General features: G+C 39.8%; 2 protein-coding genes across 28 annotated transcripts in view; one reads left to right on the top strand and one right to left on the bottom strand.

The window, feature by feature from the left end:
- Positions 1–12,213, top strand: part of APAF1 (apoptotic peptidase activating factor 1) — a 91,861-nt gene extending 79,648 nt beyond the window's left edge. For 5 of the 7 annotated variants that reach the window (XM_082739227.1, XM_082739225.1, XM_082739224.1 and 2 more), the window contains exons 24-28: positions 712–831; positions 1,145–1,270; positions 2,909–3,034; positions 4,718–4,864; positions 9,657–11,964. In XM_082739227.1, coding sequence (XP_082595353.1) covers positions 712–831; positions 1,145–1,270; positions 2,909–3,034; positions 4,718–4,864; positions 9,657–9,803 — 666 coding nt within the window. In that variant the 3' untranslated portion in view covers positions 9,804–11,964. Of the gene's footprint in view, positions 1–711; positions 832–1,144; positions 1,271–2,908; positions 3,035–4,717; positions 4,865–9,656; positions 11,965–12,108 lie in introns of those variants that run through there. The other 2 variants (XM_082739228.1, XM_082739223.1) reach the window with 1 other exon arrangement.
- A 9,916-nt stretch (positions 12,214–22,129) lies between these two features.
- Positions 22,130–25,536, bottom strand: part of ANKS1B (ankyrin repeat and sterile alpha motif domain containing 1B) — a 1,113,310-nt gene continuing 1,109,903 nt past the window's right edge. For 14 of the 21 annotated variants that reach the window (XM_082739199.1, XM_082739179.1, XM_082739190.1 and 11 more), the window contains one exon: positions 22,130–24,014. In XM_082739199.1, the coding sequence (XP_082595325.1) occupies positions 23,998–24,014 (17 nt within the window). In that variant the 3' untranslated portion in view covers positions 22,130–23,997. Of the gene's footprint in view, positions 24,031–25,536 lie in introns of all 21 variants that reach the window. The other 7 variants (XM_082739193.1, XM_082739187.1, XM_082739188.1 and 4 more) reach the window with 2 other exon arrangements.

Here is a 25,536-nt window from a genome sequence, read left to right as displayed (position 1 = left end):
AATTTCCATGTCTTGGTTTGAAGCTGCTCTGGTCAGCTGACCTGACCTGGCAGGAGGACCAGTAGGATTCAGTAGCTTCAGTGGAGCTAGAATCTTCAGTCTTGGCCTGGCTTGTGGGGCTTAGGAAATTGAATATGTAATAGGGATAATTTTCTCTGAAAAATTTAATCAGAGGGTGAGCTCACTAGCATATTATAGCTTTTCTCTATCTTCTGATATCATTAACTGCTCTCTAAGCAACTGAAGAAAATGAACTTTATTTAGGAGGAAAAATACTTTATTCTACTTCTGATCAAGGTAATTAACCCCAGCTTTTCTTTTCTCTGTCTGTAAAATGGAAATACCTTATTCTTTCTTGGTACTCTTCTTTGTCTTACCAAAATGCCATGAGAACAAAAGTTTTTAATAGTTTTTAATAACAAAAATTATTTTTTTTTTAAAGATTTTATTTATTTATTTGACAGAGAGAAATCACAAGTAGGTAGAGAGGCAGGCAGAGAGAGAGAGGAAGAAGCAGGCTCCCTGCCGAGCAGAGAGCCTGATGCGGGACTCGATCCCAGGACCCTGAGATCATGACCTGAGCCGAAGGCAGCAGCTTAACCACTGAGCCACCCAGGCGCCTAATAACAAAAATTATTACTGCACTCCTCCAATGAGATATCATGAGGAGAGGGTTAAGGATTATAACAGACTTATTTCTTTGATGTTCAGGTATGGAATTGGCAGTCAGAAGAATATGTCTTTCTACAAGCCCATCAGGAAACAGTGAAAGACTTTAAACTCTTGAAAAATTCAAAACTGCTTTCCTGGTCATTTGATGGAACAGTGAAGGTAATTTGAAGCACATTTCTCTTTTTTAAAAAAGCATTCTAATGTAATGATTATATTTTGAAATCTGCAAGCAGATGGATGGTAAGTAACTACTCAGATTTTTAGATTTCTATTTTCTCATGCCTGTTTTCTGTTTAGTGTAGTCACCTACATCTGCTCTGTATTTAAGAGCGTCTGTACTGAAAGGACACTTAAAGAGGTCAGAACAACCATTGTGCAAAAACTCTTGTTTTATAGCTATGTATTCTAGATAATTATGCTCAGTAATACAAAATGTTCTTATAAGTGTCAACTTCTGAATTTTTTTTTTAAGGTATGGAGTATTATTACTGGAAGAATAGAAAAAGATTTTGTCTGTCACCAGGATACAGTACTTTCTTGTGATATCTCTCCTGATGCTACCAAGTTTTCATCTACATCTGCTGACAAGACTGCAAAGGTAGGCCAAATAGTTGAAATGTGCATGCATAAAAGTTTGGTATTCATTATGTGTTATGAGTTCAAATGACGTGTAGTATGTTTCTGTCTATGTGTCCTTCTCATATTTTATGAGTTTTTAAAGGATGACATTGGCATTTAGGTGTCAGATAGATGAATAACATGAGGGCTTTTGATTTCTAGCTTACTGATGACTTTTTGTCTGTTACTAATAAAATGTAGTTTCTACTATTTTTATAGGTGATAAGCACTGAAAGGGACTTATATTTAGCTGCACATCCACAGTAAATGTTTATGTAATTATCTAAGTTGATACTTTTGAAAATCACTTTCCAGTGAAATGATGCTGCTGGTTGGGGACATTGACTACTCCATTCTCTTCTTTTTTTTTCTCTTTGTTAATGACCTCATCATCTGCCCATCTTACCCAACTACAAACCTTGGAATTATGTGGGGCTCTATCCTGTCTTTCATGCTCTGTTGATTACTTCTCAGGGTTTTTTTGGCTTGTTCTTCTCTTCCTTGTCCCCACCCAGAAGATTAGGCTCTCCTCCTTCATTGGTAGACCTACCTGTGGTCTGTGCCTCTTCCAATTTTATCTTTCCTACGGCTATTTGAGTCTCCAGTTGAAACACCTTTGTAACCGGTGTTTTATAAGCCAGACTTGTTTGCCCATGACCATCTCTTTCTGCTGTGTTGTTCCTTCTGTGCCAGGCTACTTTTACCTCCATCTCCTGGGCATGTGATTTGGCTTGACACAAACTCCTTTTTTTACCTCGAAGCATTATGACTCACTCATTCTTCCAGACCTAGATTTGATGTCAGCTCTTCAGTGAACCCTTTCCTGGCCCTCAGGAAGGGTGAGCTTCTCTGCCTTCAGTGTTCCATTACATATTACTCAAGTTTCTTAGAGCATTTACTTCATATAACTATTAACTTAACAATTCATAAGTCTGTATTCCTGATTAAACTATAAAGTTTTCAAAGACAGGGACTGTATCTTTGTACCGTCAGTTCTTAGTTCACAGTGTCTGGAACATGGTAATTTCAGTAAATTCTTGTTAAATGATGATGACAGAACCACAAGGGAGAATACTGGAAAGAAAAAAAGAACATTTTGGCTGCTGAGACAGTAGGATAGTACAGTGACTAACCTTTAAAGAACACTTGGCATATATTAGGTCCTGTGCTAGGAATTTCGCTATTTATCTCATTTAATCTTCACATCTCAGGTACTGTTGTCCCATTGTACAGGTGCTGAGACTGAAGCTAGAGAAGCTGATGTGGGTGTCCTAGGCCACAAGGAACTAGTCAGTGTAGGGGAGCCAGGATTCACACTCACATTGGCTTCACTCTAAAATGCTCTTAACTGATTTGCTGTTCTTTCTAAAGAAGTTAAGGTTAAAGAAGCTGTGATTTTGGCCCTTGAGCTGAAGTTAACTTCAGTAATTAAAGGGAAAGTCAGAAAAAAAAAAATGTTGCAAGTTGGAATTTGGGCTTCTAATGAAAATTTATGAACTGTGGAATGTTAGACTTACCATATGATTGAATTTATGGCTAACTAACCCTTAGGGGAGCATTTGCAGGTACTTATTTTTAGTGTATTTACTATTCCTAAACCATCCTAATTGCCTTCCAGATTTGGAGTTTTGACCTTTTCTCCCCTCTTCATGAACTGAGGGGCCACAGAGGCTGTGTGCGCTGCTCTGTCTTCTCTGTGGACAGTACCCTGTTGGCGACTGGAGACGACAATGGAGAAATCAGGGTAGGATGTTTGCTGACATGAAAGCACTGCTCTTTCTGTAGCTTTGGCTAATGCTCTGTACCACACTGGGGACATTGTTAATGTGACTGGGCAGCACAGGCCCTGGGGTTCTGGTTGGATGAGGCATTGTTTGCTTTGTTTCCTGTGCACGTTTTATTCACAGCAGCACTCCTCTGCAGAAAAGAATTCATTTTAGTTAGAGTGAAGTATATGAGTTAGAGTCTGTGCACGCAAGGAGGCAAATGCCCAAGTTATTTGCAGTTGGCTGTCTGCTCTTAGCTTGAGAATGACTCATCGGAATTCTTGGACCCGAACCAAAGATTGTTTATAATGGCAGAATTTGAGGAAAATAATTTTATAAATTGTTAACTAGGTTGTAAGTGAATAAACGGCAAATTCTGCAGTTTCCAGCACTGAAAGAAAAGATCTCTTAATGAAACCGTGTCTGTTTGATAGTCCACATTTACAATGTGGCTGTTGCAGTCCTCATGGGCCTGCCTGCTTCTAGTTGTGTTAGGATTCGGCAGTTGATGGGAAAAATTTGGGCCCCGGGATGGCTGCGTTAGTAACAAGTGTATTTGAGGAGCATCTTGGTTTTTGTTTTTTGTTTTTTGTTTTTTACAAAGGAAGATTTAAAATTCATAAGAGAGTATGCAGTTTGCAGGAATGGAGGCGTTATTAGATAAGCTGTCCAGAACAATTAAGTTTCTCTTGCTTGAGGACTGAGTTACCAGCCTTCTCTGTTCTAATAAAGGCATATCAGCTGAAGTGGCAGGGCTGCTTTGGGAAAATTCATTTTGCTCTGAGTTCTCTTGGATGAGAGTGCTCCTTTACTGTTTATGGAGTATTTCATATTTCTGAAACCCCTGAGGAAATAAATTTAAACAAATGTTATTTAAAAAAATTTTTTTAATACATTAAACAAATTTTTTCTACTTGATTATTCAAAATGTAGGAAAGCTATTTATATGTGTGTATACATATATATCTAGCTATCTTGCTGAATTCTTTCTAATGAATTTCTCCATTTGATTCTCTTGCATTACATTTATAAATGATGGTTTTGGTTGTTTTCTCTTGCTGTTGATGCCTCTGTATTTCTTATTCCTTTTCTGATGGACATTTATTTGAAAAATTAGATTATTACATATATTAGTTATCACTGGAAATAAATGAAAGCATTAGTATCTGTAATTAATCTGGTCTATATTATACATATAAAACCCTGTAGGGATTTATTGTTTAAAATACGTTTGAATGACTTTAGGTGTTTGAATGACCTCTGTCAGAATTCTTAGTGGTAGATACTGGACTAGAATTCTATGGTTTTTTGTTTGTTTTTTTAAGGTAGTTTCTTAGGCCTCTTTTTTTGTTCCTTTCTTCTTCCATTATTTTCTTTTTATTAAATGAAAAAAGTCACAACATTCTGACTAGTTGTTCTAAACTCTCTTGTCTTTTTTGGAGTATGGTTAATGATCAATATTTTAAGTAATGCATTTATATTATAATTAACGTTTTTTAAAAAATTGGATAAAGAATGCAATCTAAAAAAAACTCCTAAGGTATCACTGAATTGTAATTATATTTTTAAGAAAGATTTCCAAATATGTTCCAGTAGAGATGGAGAGATATATAATACTTCTGGATGACCCTGTTAATGCATTGTATATCCTGTTTGTATAGATATGGAACGTCTCAAATGGGGAGCTGCTTCATTTGTGTGCTCCGATTTCAGTAGAAGAAGGAGCTGCTACCCATGGAGGTTGGGTGACTGACCTTTGCTTTTCTCCTGATAGCAAAATGCTTGTCTCTGCTGGAGGATATCTTAAGGTAAGAGTTCCTCAAAGACTGTGAAAGAAAAGAGCAGCCTATATCCTATTTTCCAAGCTATTTTCACTTCCTGTTTCTCATTTGGGCCTCCGACAACCCAGCAGAGTGGAAGGGCAGTTACTGTTATTCTCATCTGGTAGCAGTAAGACAGATCTTTAAGGCGCTTTCCTCAGCTCTCTTGGAAGTTTTTTTTTTTTTTTTTTTTTTTTTTTAAAGATTTTATTTATTTATTTGACAGAGAGAAATCACAAGTAGATGGAGAGGCAGGCAGAGAGAGAGAGGGAAGCAGGCTCCCCGCTAAGCAGAGAGCCCTATGCGGGACTCGATCCCAGCACCCTGAGATCATGACCTGAGCCGAAGGCAGCGGCTTAACCCACTGAGCCACCCAGGCGCCCTCTCTTGGAAGTTTTGATGACAGTGTTAGGAATGTTCTCTGCCCAAAGCTCTCATACTGTCCCATACTTAGATGATCAGAATGACTAGAAAGTTGGGTGTTTAACTTAATTTTATTTTCCATGTCACTAATTGTTAACTCTTGGTTGAAAGTCTTTAAAAAAATTTATTTGTGAAAAAAAAAAAATTCATGAAAGAATTTTTTTTTCTTAAATATTAGTAGTAGTAGTGGTTGTTGTAGCAGTAGTGAGAATAATAGCAGCAACATATTGCTTGATTTTATAGCCTACAAAATGCTTTCTTTACATAATCTCATTAGCCAGCTTTGTGAAGCTTAAATTTAATTATCCTTGGTTTATAGATGAGGAAACTGATGTTCATGGAGGTTGTGTTCCTAAAGTTATGCAGTAAGGTGGTTTGTGTAAACTTATTAGAGAATACAGAGGCCAAAGACTCAATGTGTTGTGGTGCCTCAGGGTCATTTTTTGGTGCTTGCATCTATTTATTCATCAGAATATGTTAAAGGTGCCTGGGTGGCTCAGGTGGTTGGGTGTCTGCCTTCGGCTCAGGTCATGATCTTGGGGTCCTGGGATTGAGTCCCACATCAGGCTCCCTGCTCTTTGCCTTCCATTGTCTTATAGTCTGGGGGAAACAGACAGTAAATTGTCTCTAAAGTATAGGAGGGTTCGGGGACATGTCTGCTTAAAGATAATGGAGTTAGCAGAGGTTTCTTAGGGGAATGCTTGGGGTGAGTGTTTTGAATGGTGGTTCACTTGAGAAAGGAATTGAAGATACTACATATTGTACAGGCTACTTAAAATAGATTCCAATAAATTAGATCTTACAGTACTTTTATTTCTCCCTGAAAACATCCAAGTGTAGGAAATGATTCTGATTAATTATCTGACACTGTATAGATATTCAAAAAATTTGAAGTTTTTTTAGGGACGCCTGGGTGGCTCAGTTGGTTAGGCAGCTACCTTCGGCTTAGGTCACGATCCCAGCGTCCTGGGATCGAGTCCCGCATCGGGCTCCTTGCTCCTCAGGGAGCCTGCTTCTCCCTCTGACTCTGCCTGCCACTCTGTCTGTCTGCGCTCGCTCTCACTCTCTCTCTGACAAATATGTAAATAAAATCTTCTAAAAAATTTTTAAAAAATTAAAAATTTGAAGTTTTTGGTTATATGAGACCCACATAATTGCAGTTTTACTCAGCATAAAAATCTAGCTTATAAGAAGAAGGACAATTTTTAGCTGTATGAGGGGATGTTTGTTAGAACCCTCTTCAAAGAGTTTGCATTGAGAATACAATGCTCTTTATAAAATACAACTATACCTTTTGGGGCACACCTGTAGTTATGGGGAGGGAGATCGTGAAACTATCACCATTTGTTTTCCTTCAGTGTAAAGACAAACTGACTCTTAGACTGCTCTGAGCATGATGCAGGGGGTCTTGAGCTCCATTAATTAACTGCTGAAATACTTAGTCGCTCAGCTTTGACACTGAGCTTTTAGAGACCATGTCATATGGGCCCCATAGAAGGCTGTCACGTAATTATGAATCTGGCTTGCAAGATGTGATAGTAATTAGTGACTGGATTTCCAGAGTTCTTGGAGAACCTTGAAATCAGCAGCAGAATAGGTGTCTGTAGTGTAGGGGTTTGTGTCTTAAGAGTGCAAGAACCTATAGACTATACATTCAGTCTGTATGTTTGAATGACAGGCTTTCTTCCCTTGGGTTTGATTACTAGCCTGGTTAAACTGATTGTGATCTAGCCCAGCCTGCATCCACCCAGCAAGTTAATGAGACTATCAAAAGCACAGAGCAAATTAAAAGCAAAAAGGAACAGCTGCTGTAGTGTCCAAAGAAATGGGCCTTTTGAGTTTGTTTACTAAGGAATCCAAACTATATAAATTGAATGTCAGTAAGATAAAGTAGATATCCAGTAGCTAAAAAGCTCTTAACTTTCAAACTTATTTCTATCTATAAAGTAAAAAGGTAATGTAATTTAGCTGTTTACTTGCGTTATACCATGAAGTACATACTGTTAGAATGACAATTCCACATTAAACCATACTTATGAGAAGAAAGTCTGATTTGAAATATGGAATACATGGTGATAAATGCAGGTGTGCCATTCCTTAGAGGCGATAGAATGTAATGGTCAGGAGAGTGAGTCTTGGGCAGATTGCCTAAGGTCAGAGCCTGGCTCTGCCCCTCATTAGCTTTGTGATTTACAGAGATTGTTTAATCTCTCTATGCTTTGATTTTCTCATCTGTAAAATGAATATAATATCTATTTAAGATTTTGGGAGGGTTAAAGAAGTTAACACATGTTAATATACGTAGTGTTAAAGGAGTTAATACATACATACATAGTGTCGCATAGTGTACCCTAAGTAAATGTTAGCTATTTTAATTCACTTTATTTCTTAAGCAGATTTAGGTTCACAGCAAAACTGAGCAGAAAGTATAGAGTTCCCAAATATCTCCTGACCCACACATGCTGCGTCACTATCACCAGAGGATCAGTAGAGTGGGACATTCGTTACAGTTGATGAACTTCAATTGACACATCACTAGCACCTTAAGTTCATAGTTTACATTAGGGTTCACTGTTGGTGTTCCTTCTGTGAATTTTTCTTCTTAAGATTTATTTATTTGAAAGAGAGAAAGAGCATGCATGCATGTGTGGGGTAGGAGAGACAGGGGAGAGGGAGAGAGAAAATCTCAAGCAGACTCCTTGCTGAGTGTGGAGCCCAACATGGGGCTCAGTCCAGCGACCCTGAGACCATGACCTGAGCTGAAGTCAAGAGTTGGATGTTTGGGGCTCCTGGGTGGCTCAGTTGTTAAGCGTCTGCCATTGGCTCAGGTCATGATCTCAGGATCCAGCCCGTATCAGGCTCCCTGCTCAGGGAGAGGCCTGCTTCTCACTCTCCCACTCCCCTTGCTTGTGTTCCCTTTCTTGCTGTCTCTTTCTGTCAAATAAATACGTAAAATTTAAAAAAAAAAAAAAAAAGTAGGATGCTCAATGGACTGAGCCACTCAGGCACCTCCATTCTCTGAATTTTGACAAATGTATAAGGACATGTGTCTACCATTGTAGTAGTATATGGAATAGTTTCGTTGCCCTAAAAATTCCCTGTATTAGTTGTTTTTAATGTCATTGTTTTTTAGTCCATATTCAAGTTAGTGGCCAGTGTAGTGTTTCTGAGTGGTTTGTTTGAATAGAGGGAGAGGTGGTGGGAGCACTAGATTAGGAACCAGAAACTGTTCCAGCTCGGCCACCTGCTGGCACATCTTGGGTGATGAGACCTTTTTTCTCTCAGAACCGTGGTTTCCTTATTAGTAAAATGAGGCAGTTGGATTAGGTGATCTCTAAGGGCCTTACTGTCTCTATGATTTGCTTCTAGTGACTAAAAACTAATGAGTCTTAAGTAGGTGGAATGTGTCCTCTGCAGTCTTGTTACATTGCTATTTTATAAAGCAAAATTGTCAGTTCTGAAAAATTTCGAGTTAGTACAAGTTGCGTCAGTGAGGTTTACTGAAGTCCATAGGGTAGACTTTCGTCAGTTACTATTACTAAGTGAACAGAAATAGCTGGCCCAGTCAGCTGCTAGAATGCTAGGCACTGCCCCAGATACAAAAATGCGTGACACCATTATTTGTTAATAATATTCTGAATCTCAATGTCCCTTTTCAAAAGGTGTTCATGTACATTGTCTCTTTTGCCCTTATTTCAGCTGTGAGATACATGAGTAAGCTTTATGATCTCCATCTGGTAAATGACTGGGAACACTGTAATCTTAGGGAATTCAGTTATCAGGAGGAGAAAGGGAGGATTTGGCCAGAGCACCTGCTGCATTTGAGATGTTCAGTATTTATTTAGCAAATAAACGTATAGGCTATTTTAAAGAAACTTGGTCATCGGCTCTCAAATCATTCCTGGTGAAAAGGAAGATTCAGTAGAGAGAACATTCTGTCTAGTAGTGTCTATCAGAATACCAGTCTGTCTGCGAAGGGACATTTTTAAAGAAAAGAGGGGCATTTTCTTCTATTCATTCCAATGAGAAAGACAAGCAGGCAGCAGAGTTCAGTGCAGTCATAGCCATGGTGGACTTGGTACAGCCTTGTGTCTGTATCTTTCAATAGGCTGCACATTTTCCCAGCCTGCCTTGTAGTGGGGCTGTGTTTGGTAGCTTTGAGGCAGTCACCAGGATTAATCAGGAGAGGCTGACCAAGTTGATTATACTATATTCAGCTTTAAACCTTAGACTTTTTCCCCTGCTTTTGCTCAAGTTTGAGAGTGGGGAGGTGATAGGGTGAAGGAGTTGGCTGGCACTACAGTTATTGCACAGAGTAATTACCAGTCTAATGAGAATTTTCTTTTTCTCCGAACAGTGGTGGAATGTTGTCACTGGGGAATCCTCACAGACCTTCTACACAAATGGAACCTATCTTAAGAAAATACACGTGTCCCCTGACTTCAAAACATATGTGACTGTTGATAATCTTGGTATTTTATATATTTTACAGATGTTAGAGTAAAGTAGTTAAGAATTAATGTAAGTTGAACTCTTTTTAATTATGAACTGGAAAAAATTCTAGTGAAACTCTATATTTCGACTTTTTATAAAGCTGTGAATTGTTTTGCAGTTACTGCATTCATTACAAAAGTGTTTGTGGTTGGATGAATAATATTAATGTAGCTTTTTCCCATAATCTTGTTTTTCATAATCATCATCATTATGGTGAACAGTTTGTCCTTAAGATGCAAATGAAAATGTAAATACGTACCTTGTTATACTGTTGGTAAAATTCTCTCTTGATGCATTCAAATTGGTTGACATAATTAATGAGAATAATTTGGAAGAAATATGTATTTTAATGCTGTTATTAAGCAGGCTGTGCCTCAGGAGAGCAGACCTGCCTTCTGAACCACATATACCCCAAGGGGGATAGTTCTCCCAATTACAGTCTTGGTGCTTATTTGCACCCCTTAAATTTGCTTTTAAAATATTATGTCTGCTTGCACAGTTTGCAGCATTTCTTTTAATTCACTCGATACATGAGTGTTGGATTTCAAAAGTTCTTTGAAGCAAGAGATCTTGTAAAGCAAAAATTACACCTGTTGAAGAGAGATTTTATTGCTCTACTTTTTTTTTTTCTCACTAGCTGATGGCAGATCTGTGCTGCAGCTGGGACCCCAGTTGTCTGTCTCTGAATTGGGTGCTGTCCTGCTTGCTCTGGTTTTCTATGTACCAGACTTGTTACTTGACTGAACTTGACCTTTCATAATCCTCACTTTCCTCTTTTTTTTTTTTAAGCAATTGTTCCATAGTTAAATTTTTATAAATTAGAATAACTGGAGAGGAGCCGGTTTTAACAGAAGATAAGTTTTAACAGAATATTTATAAGAAATATAGTAAAAAACCATTTTCTTCTAACTCTGTTTACTCAGATGAATGGCACACGGTCAGTGCTGTTCTAAGTGAATTTCAAGAGAATTCTCAGTGGTTTTCTATGCAGTAACAAAAGAGTCATTGTGACTCTGGAAGATGTCACTTCTAACCTACCAACCATTCTGTTTTCCTTCTTTTTCCCACCTTCTCTCCTTTCCTTCCCACCCTCCCTTCCTTCCTCCAAGGTTAATCAGGAAAGATAGCTCTTAAAGGGAACAAGTATATCAACTAGCTTTTTTTTTAACATCCTGATTAGGAACTTTAATTGCAGTTTAAGTCTCCATTTCCCCTGACAATACACTGTTAAGGGAAATGGCAATAAGTTAATAATAGATGTGGTTCATATAAGAAAATAACCAAAATTCAAAAATTTTGCTGCTGCAATAGAAACTAAATCAAAGAAGTATTAGTGTTAATAGAAAGTAAGTAGTGAGCCAGTTTCTGTTTTGGTGTGTATTAGATGTGGTGTAGGTAGGAGGGCCTAGACCACTCCAGATGTATTTTTAGATTAAATATCACTATTAGCATTTAAGGGAGCCATAGATAGAATTATTAAGGAGATTTTGCTTTTTTTTTTATGATGGGTTGAGGAACTAGTTTATAGGCTTACTGTGATTTAAGCAAATGTGATGTGAAAATCTTAATTTTATGAAAGAATTTCTGTAAATGAATGTTCTGCTTAGAGTATCCAAATCATAATTTGATTTGCATACAGTGTTTAGGAACTCATTTATAACTCGGAGTATAAAGTATTAACTTTTAGAATTAAAAGCTCTCTGACTTTCGTCAGTTACTATTAAAGTATAGAACAAACATCAGCTTTTAAAAAATCTTGATTGGCCTTTGTCTTTAAAATAAAAAGAAAAATGGGAAGAAAAGGTAACATGACAAAAAGACAAGGTAAAAAGCAAGGTAACGTGAAGGAAAAAGGGAGTCTAGCGTCATGGAGCTGCAGTTTTCCAGGCAGCTCAAGGGGTCAAGTCAAGGGGAGGGTTTTGTTTTGTATTTGCAGATGAGCATTTTTCAAGCATTTTCCCTTGCTTTATTTTTTGTAACGGAAATTACATTGCATTTTGTATATGTAAAGTTTTTTTTTTTTACATTGTATGTGTCTTGTATGTTTTGAAAACTGTTTTGTATTTATGATGCAGGTCACAATTTTTTTTTTTTGTTTTGGTATACATTTTAATACATGAAGTAAAAAAATTTTATAAAAAATAAAATTTCTAAAATATTTTTGAAAAACATTCTTGATTGTTTCAGACTCCTTGCTTGTCCTTTGTTGATTAGAAAACAAATGTGAAAGGCCTTTAAACCGAAACTGTCATCCTTTCTATTAATGCTCTATCAACTATGTCTAATTTAATTTTATCAAAATTTTATCTCCTCAGTTTATCTCTGATTGCTACCTGATGTGACTGGCATGGTGAAGAGCTTGTAAAGAAGAGAATTCATTTATTTCTTCTTTCATTCAGTAAATATTTATTGAGATCTACCATGTGCCTGGCATTTTTTGTAGGAATTGGGGATATAAAAGTGAGCAAACAATCTTTTTCTGACTGTGGTATGTGCCAAGGAGAGGCAGAAAAAGAGTAAATAGAATCTATAGCATATTAGTTGGTATGTTTGAGTGGGGAAGGGGAGAAGCTTTACAGTTTTAGATGGAGGTGCTCACGGAGAAGGACTTGAGTCCACACCTGAAAGGTGAGGGAGTGAGTTATCATCCAGGTATCTGGAGAGATTCCCAAGCAAGAGCATGGTGAGCGCAGACAGGACAGTGGATGGGCTGCTCTGTTACAGAGCTGGCAAGGAAGCTGGTTTGCGGCTGGAGAGTAACAAGAGGTGCATCACCGTGCAGGGCCTCCTCGGCAACTGTGAGGACTTTTCCTCTGCAGTGGGAGCTACTGAATTAGTTTGGCAGTGGAGTGATCTGACTTAAGCTTTAGTTGGTTCCTTTGGCAGTGGGAAATTGAGATTCAGTTGAAAAGGGGGAGAGGCATGGGGTACCAATGAGAAACTTTTGCAATAATTTGGGCAAAATGAAGGCACCTGGGCTAGGATGGCAATAGTAGGGGATGTGACAGTTGGATTCTGTATACATTTCAATGATAAGAGTTAATAGGATTTACTAGTGGATTGGTTAAAGGTTGTGAGGGAGACAAGTTAAGAATGATACCGAGTCTTCTGCCCATTTTTTTTTTTCATTTTTAAACTTTTTATTTTTTATATAAACATATATTTTTATCCCCAGCGTATCATGCTTAGCGAAATAAGTCAAGCAGAGAAAGACAACTATCATATGATCTCCCTGATATGAGGAAGTGGTGATGCAACATGAAGGCTTAAGTGGGTAGGAGAAGAATAAATGAAACAAGATGGGATTGGGAGGGAGACAAACCATAAGTGACTCTTCTGCCCATTTTTTGACGTGATTATCTGTTTTGTGTGTGTGAGTTTGAGGAGTTCTTTATATATCTTGGATACCAGTCCTTTGTCTATAGTGTCATTTGTGAATATCTTCTCCCATCCCTTGGGTTGCCTCTTTGTTTTGTTGACTGTTTCCTTTGCTATGCAGAAGCTTTTGATCTTGAAGCATAAGGAATAACACGGAGGACACTGGGAATTGGAGAGGAGAAGTGAGTTGGGGGAAATCGGAGGGGGAGATGAACCATTAGAGACTATGGACTCTGAGAAACAAACTGAGGGTTTTGGGTGAGCCTGGTAGTGGGTATTAAGGAGGGCACGTATTGCATGGAGGACTGGGTGTGGTGCATAAACAATGAACCCTGAAAAAAATAAAAAATAAAAAAAAGAACAACAACCAAGGTTTTGGCCTCTTTGGCTTAAACTATTGGAAGGAGATTAGAGTTGCCATTAACTGAGATGAGGCAGGGTTTTGGATATAGTAGGTTTGAGATGGCCATTAGATATCCAAGCGGGGATGTTGAGTAGGTGGTTGGATAAAAAGGTCTGGAGTTCATGGGAAAAATCTGTGATGACAATATAAATCTGAGAATCATTAGTGAATCAAATGTATTTAACACCATAGGGTCAGATGAGATTAGCAGTGAAACAGGTGTTGATACACAAGACTGGAGTCGTAAGCCAGAGTCCAGGGCAGTGTGAAGTTGGTGAGACGAGGGAGCAGCACAGGAGACAGAGAAGGACCCAAAAGAATAAGAATTGCAGCGTAGTGTGGTAAGTTATAGTGAATGCAGTGGGTGTGGGTCTTTTAACTCAATGTGATTTTGGGCAAAATTTCTCTATTGGTTTGTTTGTTCAGCCACCTGCTTGTCTTTCCCATATGGCTTGCATATCTACTGTGTGCCAAGCACTATTTTAGGTAGCAGTTGGGGCAATACATAAATACATTATAATTGTTAGGAGAGGTTGGGAATAACAGATAATAAGAAAATATCAGCAGTTGTTGTATCTGTAAAATGGGTATCCGTTCTTCCTTTTCATGGTTGTTGTAAAGATTTAATAAGATAATGCTCATGAAGTACTTACCTCAGCGCTTGGACCAAGAAAGTGCTCGGTGAACATTCCTTAGTGTAATTCAGGTTGTGTCATCTTTGGCCTGACAGCAGTTTGCTGGCTGCTGTCTCTGCCCCCAGTCACATCCCTCTGCTCAATCTTTCCAAAGTTCCATCTTAATCTTGTCACTTCTCTTTAAAACCCTGGACCTGTTGTGTGCTCTCTTGCCTCTGTGTCTTTGTATACACTGTTCTCTCTTCTGTGCTCACCATTTCATGGCTAATTTTTCCCCGATTCCTTCTAATCCTTCATATATTCTTTGGGATAACCCTTCTGCTGAAGGTCTGCCCTGTCCTTTCGTAGTGCCCTCTTCTCTGCCATGACTTTTAGCACCCTGTATTATTTACTTATTGGAGTCCCTCATTAGATCATAAGCTCCATGAAGCCAGGTCTATGTCTTTTACACCACAGTCTAACATAAGCCTGGCTCCAGTTGGGAGTCTCAATATTTGTTGAATGATTGAAATTCCTGTATGGATGCTTGAGTGCCCATGGCACATTCTGTGTTTTCCCTCTGCACTAGGATATCAAGAGGCTAATTAAGAAGTAGCAGGTCACCAGCATTTTCTTTATCTTTCTGCTTTAGTTTGGCATTTTATTGTGAAGCATCATTAGAGGATAGTAAAACTTCACTTAAATAAAAAAGATTTGCTTCTAGATTATATGAAATGAATAAACATGCTCCTGAAGTGTTTAAGTTGGCAAGTATGGCAATCTATTATTCAACATTATGATATTATAATTTACTTACCAACCTTGAGAGAAGGAGGAAATGATTTTCGAATAATTCTTGGTCTCTGAAGATTGTCACTTGAATAGATTTCCTAGCTCATAACCCCTCCCCTTAAAACTATGGATATACTATACAGTTATTAAATGCCTGAATTAGAATATCAGCTGCTATCAGGCTATAAGTTTAACCTTAGATTTATAGTGTAGTTGTGTATATTCACAGGGAAGGGGTAGAAAAATGACATCCAACGTGGGACTCACCAGAGACCAAGTCTTTGAAACCATTTGGCATCAACAGTGTATTACTTCTAAGGTGATGTAAGAAGACCATAACTTGGGGAAATTTTCATTTAAATTATGATTCAGGAAAATGAGCTGCTGGTGTTCATTGTAAATTCATTTATGAGGTTAGGTCTTCAGAACGGGGAATACTGCTTATCACAGAGAAGTGAACAGAAAAATCTGCAGCTGTGATTTCCCATCACCCAGGGCTGGAGTAAGTAACTACAGAGAGCATGCCAGGTCTAAGTTTGGGTGGCGTGGTTCTGAGCAACTGATCAAACTGGAAAACACCCAGTAACTGGATGAATGTGCTAAGCTCCTGCTTAGCACAAGGTGACTCTTGTGGGGAGCGGGAGCATACATTTTGCCATCCATTCAGATCTTCATTGCCTCCCCAGCCCTTATTCTGTCTTCATAGTACTTGAGTGGATTTGCAGACTCTGCAGTCCTAGCCTAGAGAGGAAGAACTGCACCCCAAGCAGTTAATCTGTGACAAAGCCAAGGCCACAGTCCAAATCTGATTTTCTTTATAGAGAGACCCAGACCCACTGGGCTATAAGTTGAATGTCAGTTTCAGCTGGAAGTGGAATCATCCTGGGTTTATGGCAGATGAACACTCGTCTAGGGGTCACGGCTTGGGTTTCAGCCCCTGGGGAAGATTTTGGAGATCTGTGTTTTTCATCTCTGATTCATTTTTAATTAGCAGCGATTCTAAACCCTTCATCTTGTGTTTATTTGCCCCACTCTGTCAAATAACTTTCTAATACCTAACAAATCCTTTTTAGGAGGAAGGAAGGAAGAGCTGTTATTTTTTTACTGTTGTTTTCTGTGCCAGGTCCTATGCTGGGCACATTCCACACATTATGTAATTGAATCCTCACAACAGGGCTGCAAAGGTATTATCTCTTGTCTAGAATGTGGAAACAGGTGCAGAGAGGTTAAGTCGCCAGCGCCCCACAGCAAAGTGGTGGAGCTGGGGTGTTTGGTCCATGCAGTTGGCCACCTCATTAAAGCCCCCGGGTGAGAGGATCCAGGAACATCATTTCAGTTCTGCACTTTAATTCATTATTCATTTTAGTCATTCACATCATGTGTCATGACTGATTCTAAGTCCTGAGCTGTCAGAGGTGGTCCCTGCCCTTGAGGAGCTTCTACTCTTAGTATTCTGGTTAGCCCATCTCTGTGCCTGTAGGGATTGCTCCTTGAAAAAAAGAACCAGGGTTCATTCTGGTAGGATCCAAATGGATGGCAGAGGTTGGGGGATGTTTTGGGTTTTCCAGCCCTTGGCTACTACCCAGCCTGGTCTCAATTCTCATGGTATTCAAGCATTGAACATGGAAGGTAACAGCCTTATGGCCTGCTCCCTGGAGATGCTTATTTCTGCTTTGAAACTCTTAGGGGGTTCATTTGAGATTAGTGGCAGCCCTTCTTCTGCCACCTGATTTCATTTCCTTTTCTCCTCTAACCTCCATTTGAAAAGGTGAGCCTCTCAGAGCCTCAGTTTCCTTATTTGTCAAATAGGGACCACAATACTTGATTGCAGAGTTTTTTGTGAGGATTGAAAGATATGTCAAGCATCTGATACCTCAATAGCATTTTCATCTTTTGTTTCAGTTATAAACTTCCATTCGTTAGTTGCCCATGTTTCCATGATATATGAAGGGGGAACCTGTGACTTTGATTTCTCCAGGCATCCTTTTCTACCCCATGGTAGGTCTTTCTTTTGAACTGTCTGAAACCTTCTTTTGAACTTTCTTCTTTTTGGGATGTGTTTGCACCCATGAGTAGTGGAGGATTGGAAATGAGAATGGAGAAAAGAGACCTTGGGCTTGCTGCTTGGGTTTGGTGCTTGGAAGTATGGTAGAACTCTGGCTTTGGCTGTCAGGTGTATCCAAGTTCACATCCTGGCTACAGTAACGTCCTAGCTGTGTGACCTTCAGCGAATGTTTTAATTTTCTCAAGGACCTCTTCCCAAGGAGTCTCTGGTGTGCTGCCCAACTACTCAGGGGATCAGGAGGGCCTCATCCATCCAGGGGTGAGGCTTCTTACAACTTTGTTGCACCAAATTTATCTGAGAAATCTAAAAACCTCCCTAAACCCAGACCTCATTCCAGGCCAATTAATTCAGAATCTCTGGAGATGGGACCCAGGCATTCATATTATTTTAAAAAGTTTTCAGTTGATTCCAGAGTGCAGTGGAGATTGAGAACCAGTACCCTTTGCTCTGTTGCCCTTGATGACCACGCCATTGCCACTTCTTCTGTCCAGCTGCCAGCTTTGATGACTGCTTCTACAGTATGCTCCCTACCTGCTTTGCCAAGACAACCTCTGGAGTGTTGCTGGGCAGCACAGATGTTTGATATGTCTATTATATTAACACAGGTGTGGGGATCTTTTGTGGTTGGATTTGATGGTTAATTTATAGAGCAACTCCTTTAGGGTTATTACCATAAGTTCCTCCTCTGGTCATGGCTTTTCTATCCACGTGTCTCACCTGTGTGTACTTGGTTTCACTTTTTACCTAGTGCCATGATTATTTCCATCATGGCAGACACTGTTGGTGGCCATCCCAATATCCAGTCTCTCCCTTTTCCTCCTAACAGCTCCTTTATTGTTGGGGGCTGCAGTGTGCTTGGCTAAAAATAGCTACATTTTCCAGCTGCCTATATAGGGGTGGCCAAAGAGTTGTGGGTTGAAACTTCCAGGAAAGCTCTTAAAAGATTGTCTTACTCAGTTGGGGGGTAGGAGACCTTAGGTCATTATTCTTTTTATTATCTGGAATGTGGATGTGCTGGGTAATGCTCCAGCAGCCATTTTGTGATCATGAGGTGACCTTACAGATGTTATATGCTAAGGATGACAGAATAGGAATGTAGAAGGAGCTTATTGACCTCCCATTCCAGCCCTGTATGACTTTTGAAATTGATATTACATGAGAAAAAAATTCAACCCTTTCCTGTTTAAGAGACTGTTATTTCTGATCTTTGCTACTAGTTCCTAAATTCAGTTCCTGATAATAAACCAACCTGGTGTATAAGAGTAGTCCAACAAATGTCAGTGACTCTGCATCTCTGCCTCCTCCACCCCCTCACTCTAGCCACAGACACACTGTTCCTCCTCTGATAAGTACTGGACATCTAGCTGGCTGTGAGGCTGTTGAAGCTTGGTAGAATCTCAGAAAGTCACAAAGAAGTGATGCATGGATCACGCCCAGCCCACAGATGAGTTTTATTTGGCCCACACTTATTTTTTAAAATGCTGAGTTTGTTGCCAGCATTTGGAAATCTGGTGATTTTGCATAAATACTGATTTCTTAGAAAATCTGTTGACCCAGGGTCTTTATTTCTGCCTGGCAACAAACAGCTGAAAGTAAGTAGGAGCTGCCCCCTGAAATGAGACCACTGCTCTGTAGATCATCACATCCTCCCTCCCTCATGACGCCTGCGTGGCTCTGAAGCCATATGAGTTTGCAACTTTCCATCTCCCTACCCAGACACACACCCCGGAAATGGCCTGCTCGAATGGTATTCCTGAATTTCCTGTGCCTTTCTTCCCAGTCTCCCTTGACTCAACAATTAGCACATTGCGGTTTTTGTTTTTGTTTTTTCTCTCAGAAAACGAAGCATGCACTTTCGGTAAGTAGAGAGAAATCAGCCTTTCAAATGTCAGAAAACAGCTGATGTTGCTTCTCACTTGGAGGCGTGTTGGCTTCCCTTTTCACATATCTTATTGAGGAGAGGCAGTAAGAGGGAGAGCTGCAGGCTCCTCACGGAGCAGCTGTTGGGATGCTTCATTGAGGAGGCACTGAGACATCCAGAGGACAATTAAATTATTGAATATGGATTTCCTTGAACAGCTTTTATTACCATGTCATGAGTAAGAACAACCCTATTTCAGCTTGCTCATACTGTCCTCTGAGACGTAACTTAGATGTTTCCTAAATGGCAGGACTTGGAAGATGCACATTAGCTCTGCTGTGCTTGTGAGGACTGTTGTGTGACATGCATGCTCTTCAGTTGTCTGAACCCCTGAGAAAACCTCAGCTGTTGCAGGGACCCTAATGGAGCTGGACAGCGCAGAGTCTCTGTTGCAGTGTGATGTAAATTTTTATACCCTTGATCATTAACTACTCTTGGAAAGTTAAGCACCTATGCAGCTTTTACAAGCCCAGGTCTCTGGGGTTTTGGAGAGTAAAACAAAAACTATTTCGATGATAAATAATTTGTAGCTATAATTCCTTATGATACACAATGTGCAGTGTGTTGGGTCAGGAATGACCATCTTTGCATTAACAATTCTAAGTAGAATGGAGCCATGATGAACACAGAGGAAGTTGTCAGTGAGTAGAGTGGCCTGGGATGAAGAGAGGAAACAGTTAAGTGGAACTGGTATTCCTAGGTCTGCACCATATTCTTGGGGTTAATTCCCCTACCAAAATAAGACCTTGCTCATGGGTACTAACGGAATTTCACAGTATGCAGGATGGTGATTGGGCAATGAGCCTCAGGAAATTCTCTGCCTCCTAAGGAGCTGGTTTCTGTGGGACACAGGACTCTGTTGCTCAGGCAGCCAGATGCCTGGGTTCATTTGTACATTTTCATAGACAGCAGTAAATGGGAATGGGGTGGGCTAGGTGTAGGGGGGACAGGAATGGAGTAGGGAGCAGGTTGATGCAGCCTTGGTGCAGGTAGACTCTGCTGGCCTATGTAGGCTCGTTCCCCAATTATATTTTAAGAAAATGTGTTTATTACCGTCAGATTGCTTGATTTTCATAGGAAACATACCCAGTGAATACCTTATATAAAAAGAGAACTGAAAAAATGTCTTTAAAAAAGGCTTTGTTCCATATAGACTTCTGAACATGGTCATTATATTCCAGTTCTGTGAGAGAATGAACTCTGGAGGCTAGCCCATTCATCACATTTTCCTTTCTGTTCAGAAGTAGCTTAAGAGCAATGTTACTTGGGGTCCAAGTGTGAATTTTTATTTTTGAGAATTTGGCCATGTGTTCATTGTCTAAGCCTGTTTAATGGCCCATCATATCCAAACATTATATACCCCAATAATATTCCTAACTATTCCAACAGAAAATCTGGTATGTCTTGAGAAAAACCACTGCCATGACTTATTAATGAATTAACTAGGCATACTTTTCATAGGGTTCATTCACCCAAACTTATAGAATATAATGTAAGAAAAATGAATAATTGAATTAAAGTTCTTTTTTGGAATAGTACTAGCATTCAAGGATCACGATTGCCCATGGATACTGCAGTTACTAATGTGTCAGACTCCCCCTTCAAGAAATCAGTTGCATATCCCTTCATTGTATGTGCTGGCTCTCTTCTCTTTGCCCCTTAGATCTCTCCTTCCTCTTCCCTGTCTTGTGTAGACCCTATCAATGGGCTCCTTGTCTTCCGGCTTCCAGTGGGTTCAGCTAATGCAGGGTGGAGAGTGAGACCGGGCTATTTTAATCCCTGGCTCCCTCTCTGAGGGCCACTACCACTGGCCATGTCCCTCAGCCTGTCTGGCAGCCCCCTCCATACAGTCTTCTCCTTTCCCATTCTCCCTCAGGCCATTACCAGCCCAGGGACACTGTTCCACCCGTCTGTTTCCCTTCATGCTGCTAACACCTATGCAAGTATTCTATTTATTAAACTCTTAAAATATCCCAATTGGAATGTGCCATCTGCTTCATGCTGGGACCATAACTGATAACAAATAAGCATTTGATCCACAGAGAGAAGACTGCTGACCTCTTGGTGGTTACCAAAGATAAAAAGGGGCCAAATTAGCCCAGTTGAAGCATTACCAGCTAAAATCCCAGCCCAAACCTTTATTCAGGAAACCTGCCTTTTCTGCCTCGGTGAATGTTATCGCCTCTCAGGTTGGTTTTAGTGTTTTCAAAGCTATGTGACTGTGCATGTCTGGCTGGTAGCACCCCATATGTTTTGGTCTGTGTTTCAAAGAGTAACGGACTTAGATCCAGGAATGCAGGGAGATCTCCTGAAAGTCACAGGATATAGAATGTGAAATGTCGATCTTTCTGGTATCTCTAATATGGCCCTATATCATTTGATGTGCAGCTGGCACATGTGTTTTAGAAAAATGGAAGGATTGATGTTGTTATGTGACGTTTTAACCCCTCCCAAAATTTATATGTTGTGAAGCCTAATCCTCCAATGTGATGGTATTTGGAAGTGGGCCTTTGGGAGATAATTAGGTTACATGGTGTATTGATGGTGGAGCCCGCAGAAAGGGGATCCGTGCCCTTACAAGAAAAGACAACAGGGAGCTTGCTGCCCCCCAACTCTGTGTGCGTGTGTACTTACACACGCACACACACGCAGAGGTCATGAGACCGCACAGGAAGATATAGATGCCTACAAACCAAGAGAAGAGCCCTCAGAGAGAAACTTATCTGCCAGCATCTTGATCTTGGACTTTCCAGCCGCCAGAACTCTGAGAAATACAATCTGTTGTTTAAGCCACACAGTCTGATATTTCATTTAGCAGCCCAACCTGAGACAAATGCGTAGTTGTTTTCCCAAACATACTATCTGTATTGTCCCACACAAATGATCTATTTGGGTGGTCCTTGCCCTTTTAGAAATTTGTTTTGGTAATTTCTCCTTGTAGCCTACTGTAATATTTAAAGACATTGGGTGTTTTCTGGCTGAAATTTAAGCTTTAAAGGCCACTGAATCTTACTCAGACTGGTTGAACTTAGAAATGAGTAAATTTTCTCAATTTTGCCAATTAAAAAAGCCCTTTAGCTATAGCTGTTGGAAGAGGCCGGGCCTTTGCTTTTTTTCCTAAATGGAAGTGGGAAGGTGCTCACAGAACGATGCCAAGCACCGGTGGCTGTACAATTTCCGTTTTATTTTGTGTGCTTTTTTTTAATAGGATATAAATAATGACAAAAATTACAAAATTTATAACTGGAAGCCCAAGCATATTTACACATATGTTTCTGTCTTAGCAAAGCTACTGTTTACTTTGCTCCTATACAATTACCTTTTGGTACCATATTTCAGTGTTATTTTACTCTCCATTTACTACATACATATCAACAGTGAATAGGCAAAATATATACAAGGAACTGTTCAGGTCAAGTAATTTAATATTGTATTAAAATTATTCAACACTGAACTAAATCCATATACATTTGTCAGTTTGAAATAAAATTTAATTATCTTTCTTTAAAACTCACCAACTGATGAATAACTGATAATCCTCAGGTTTGAAATAATACTGGTTAATAAAAAAAAAACATTAAGACAATCCCACAATTTATCAATATCGCTATAATGAACTTCAAAATGATTCACAATATGATCAGTTAGAACAATATACGTTAAAATGTTATTTTTTCTATAATGATATTGGTACTGTTTATATAATTTGATTCTACATAAATATACATTATGGTATCATACAAATACTCCACAGAGACATTAAAAAAATTAAAATACCTTAAAGAAATGTAAGTAAATTTTATTTAATCAAATAGTAAGCAAACATTTATTTGTTTCAAGAAAAGAGTTTTATTACTTTGGAATCTCTCCTCTTTTTTTTTTTTTTTTTGTATTTTTTTTTCTAGAAAAAAATTTTTGCAATAGAATTTTGTTAACACCTTTCTCAAACAAGGTTTCCATGACAGAAATCTTGACAGCAGGAGCCCTAGATTTTTTTTTTTTTAACGTTTTCTTTAAAACACTGTGAAGGTTAAAAAAAAACAATCTTTGCAGCTTATGGCTGCATCAGCACTTTCGGTTGGATGCCAGTCTGCTTGCCCTAATCTCCTGCTCTGGGGAGTGTCATCAGCACTTTGCCACGCCCAAGCCAGTCCTCTTGGTGGTAGCAGTAAAAATTTAGTTATTTAGAAATGAAACCAGAAACATCCCTCACAACTAACCTAGTTTTCTTATCAGTGCATTAATGAAACATTCTTTTAATAAAAATATTGAATACAAGACACATTTTTCTGTGCATAATAAATTCCTCTGTTTTGAATCATTCTTAAATTTTGAATCAATCCATAGATGTAAATGTTTTCTTTATCTGACATGGTTGATTACATATAAAATCCACAAATATAGAAATCGGGAAACAGGATTTCCTGGCAATCATGGGGGTGGTTTTTGTCCTTATGCATGAAATGATGCTCAGTGATATGATTTTACAGGTGGGGGTAGTTCTGTTCTGATTCTACCGTTAAAACTGCTGACTGAAAAATCCAAGATTTTTATACTTTTAGGCAGTATTAGAGATCCCCTGTACCTTTTTTTTTTTTTTAAAGGTATTATCCCCAAATTCAGCAAAGCAGTGTTGGGGGCAGAGTCATTAGAAATACCTTGGGTGGTGGCAGGTGGGGGGGGAGTCGGGAGTGTCAGCCAAAAATCTCAACTCATGCCTCTCAGGGGTTACGGCTGGAAAGTCTTGGTTGCACACTTTCTGTCACTGGTGCAGAAAGAACGTCCCCAGGAATGGCCAGTGGCCTTTCGCCCGTGACAAGGCCACACAAACAGAGCAGTCTTCCTCCTGGGCTGGGTGGAAACTGAGGCGCGAAGGGAAGCCTGCTCCGGGACTGCTCAGCGTGCAAGGCACCGCAAGGACAGGAGGATGGTGGGTATCAGAAAATTGTGGTTTCATACTTGGTATTAATTCCTCTCTTGGCTTCTTGTCCCGGCTCCACAATCCACGGCAGATTGGCCAGAGTCTTTTGCTCAGATGGGTCGATCTGCTTTAAAACAGAAAGGCTGATGCCTGTTATACGGTACCTGTACCAGGGTACAAACATGCTTCCTAACACTTGGAAACCAACACTAGGCCTGCAGTCCTGTCACAAACCAACAGGTATGTGAGAATCGTGTTTGTTCTTTTCATACATGTTTATTGCATAAGGACTGTATGCAAGGCATTCAAAGGGTAGGTGGTGAATGAGACCTGGCCCTTGCTCTTGAAGGCACACAGATGGGGAGCAAACACAGAAGCACTTCAATACTGGAAAAGGGGTGGAGGGAGGGAGGGTGCTCTGTGGTTAGGGAGCCAGGGGACTTCCTAGAGAAGGTGAACCAGGTTATGTCACTCTCCAGCTCTCAAGCCTACAGTAGTTGCCATTACAGAATAAGCCCAAATTCCTCAAGGTGAGGTCTAGCCACACTGACTTTGCTTCTCCCTGCATACCAAGATCGTACCAGGTCCTCTGCTCACATCATCTGCTCTGTGGGAATGCCTTTCCCCAGACACCTGAATGCCTTACACCCTAATGTCGTTCAGGTCACAACTCAAACATCACCTCCTCACCCAATACAAAAATAGCATCCTAACTTTTCTGCTCTCCTCTTCTGCTCTACCCTTTATAATCTTTATGCCACATATATATTTATTCCTTCATTCTCCACACAGTGTAGGATTTTGTTCTCTTCACTGTTTCCCCCAAACTTAGAGAAGCTCCTGACAACCCAGTAAAAAATAGTAGGTACACCGGGGCACCTGGATGGCTCAGTGGGTTAAAGCCTCTGCCTTCAGCTCAGGTCATGATCCCAGGGTCCTGGGATCGAACCCCACATCGGGCTCTCTGCTCGGCAGGGAGCTTTGCTTTCCTCTCTCTCTCTGCCTGCCTCTCTGCCTACTTGTGATCTCTGTCTGTCAAATAAATAAATAAAATCTTTAAAAAAAATAATAATAGTAGGTACACCATAAATACTTGATATTAAAAAAAAAGTCTAAACAGCTGGACGAGCTAGAGTTTGATGAGGGGGCAGGGAGAGGGGGAATAGCACGTGCAAAGCTTCTGTGGTAAAGAGAAGTGGCTGGTTGAGAACTTGCAGTTAGTTTGCAGAGTGGAGATGGGAGGGTGAGCAGGGCCAGGTCAAGCTGAGCCTTGGACCAGACTTGAGCTATAAAAATTACTGTTAAAACCATTTTTAGCCCCTTTGCATATGAAGTTAAACAGGCCATTCCTGGGTAATGCTTGAGCTGTGAGCTCTCAGGAGGGGTCTTGGAGGAAGGTTTTCACCACACTGCTGTCTCATCTTTCGGTGTTTCCACATCTGCCCTGGCCCTGGCCACCTGCTCAGGAGTGCTTGGGCAAGAAAGCCTAGAAAGATTTCTAGGATTTCTCATTTCTCTTGCACTCTTGCACTGTGAACTTTGGAGCCTGCTCACAGGCTGTGGGAATCCATGCCCTTTGGCTACCTTCCAATATGAATTGATTTTATCTTCACAAGGCTGTGGGCAGGACTTCACATATTCTTAGGAAT

The sequence above is a fragment of the Mustela nivalis genome (genome assembly GCF_964662115.1).
Source record: "Mustela nivalis genome assembly, chromosome: 7".
In the NCBI taxonomy this organism is placed as follows: Eukaryota; Metazoa; Chordata; class Mammalia; order Carnivora; family Mustelidae; genus Mustela; species Mustela nivalis.
The sequence above is the reverse complement of the archived record's forward strand: the minus strand, read 5'-3'. Positions and strand labels throughout refer to the sequence as shown.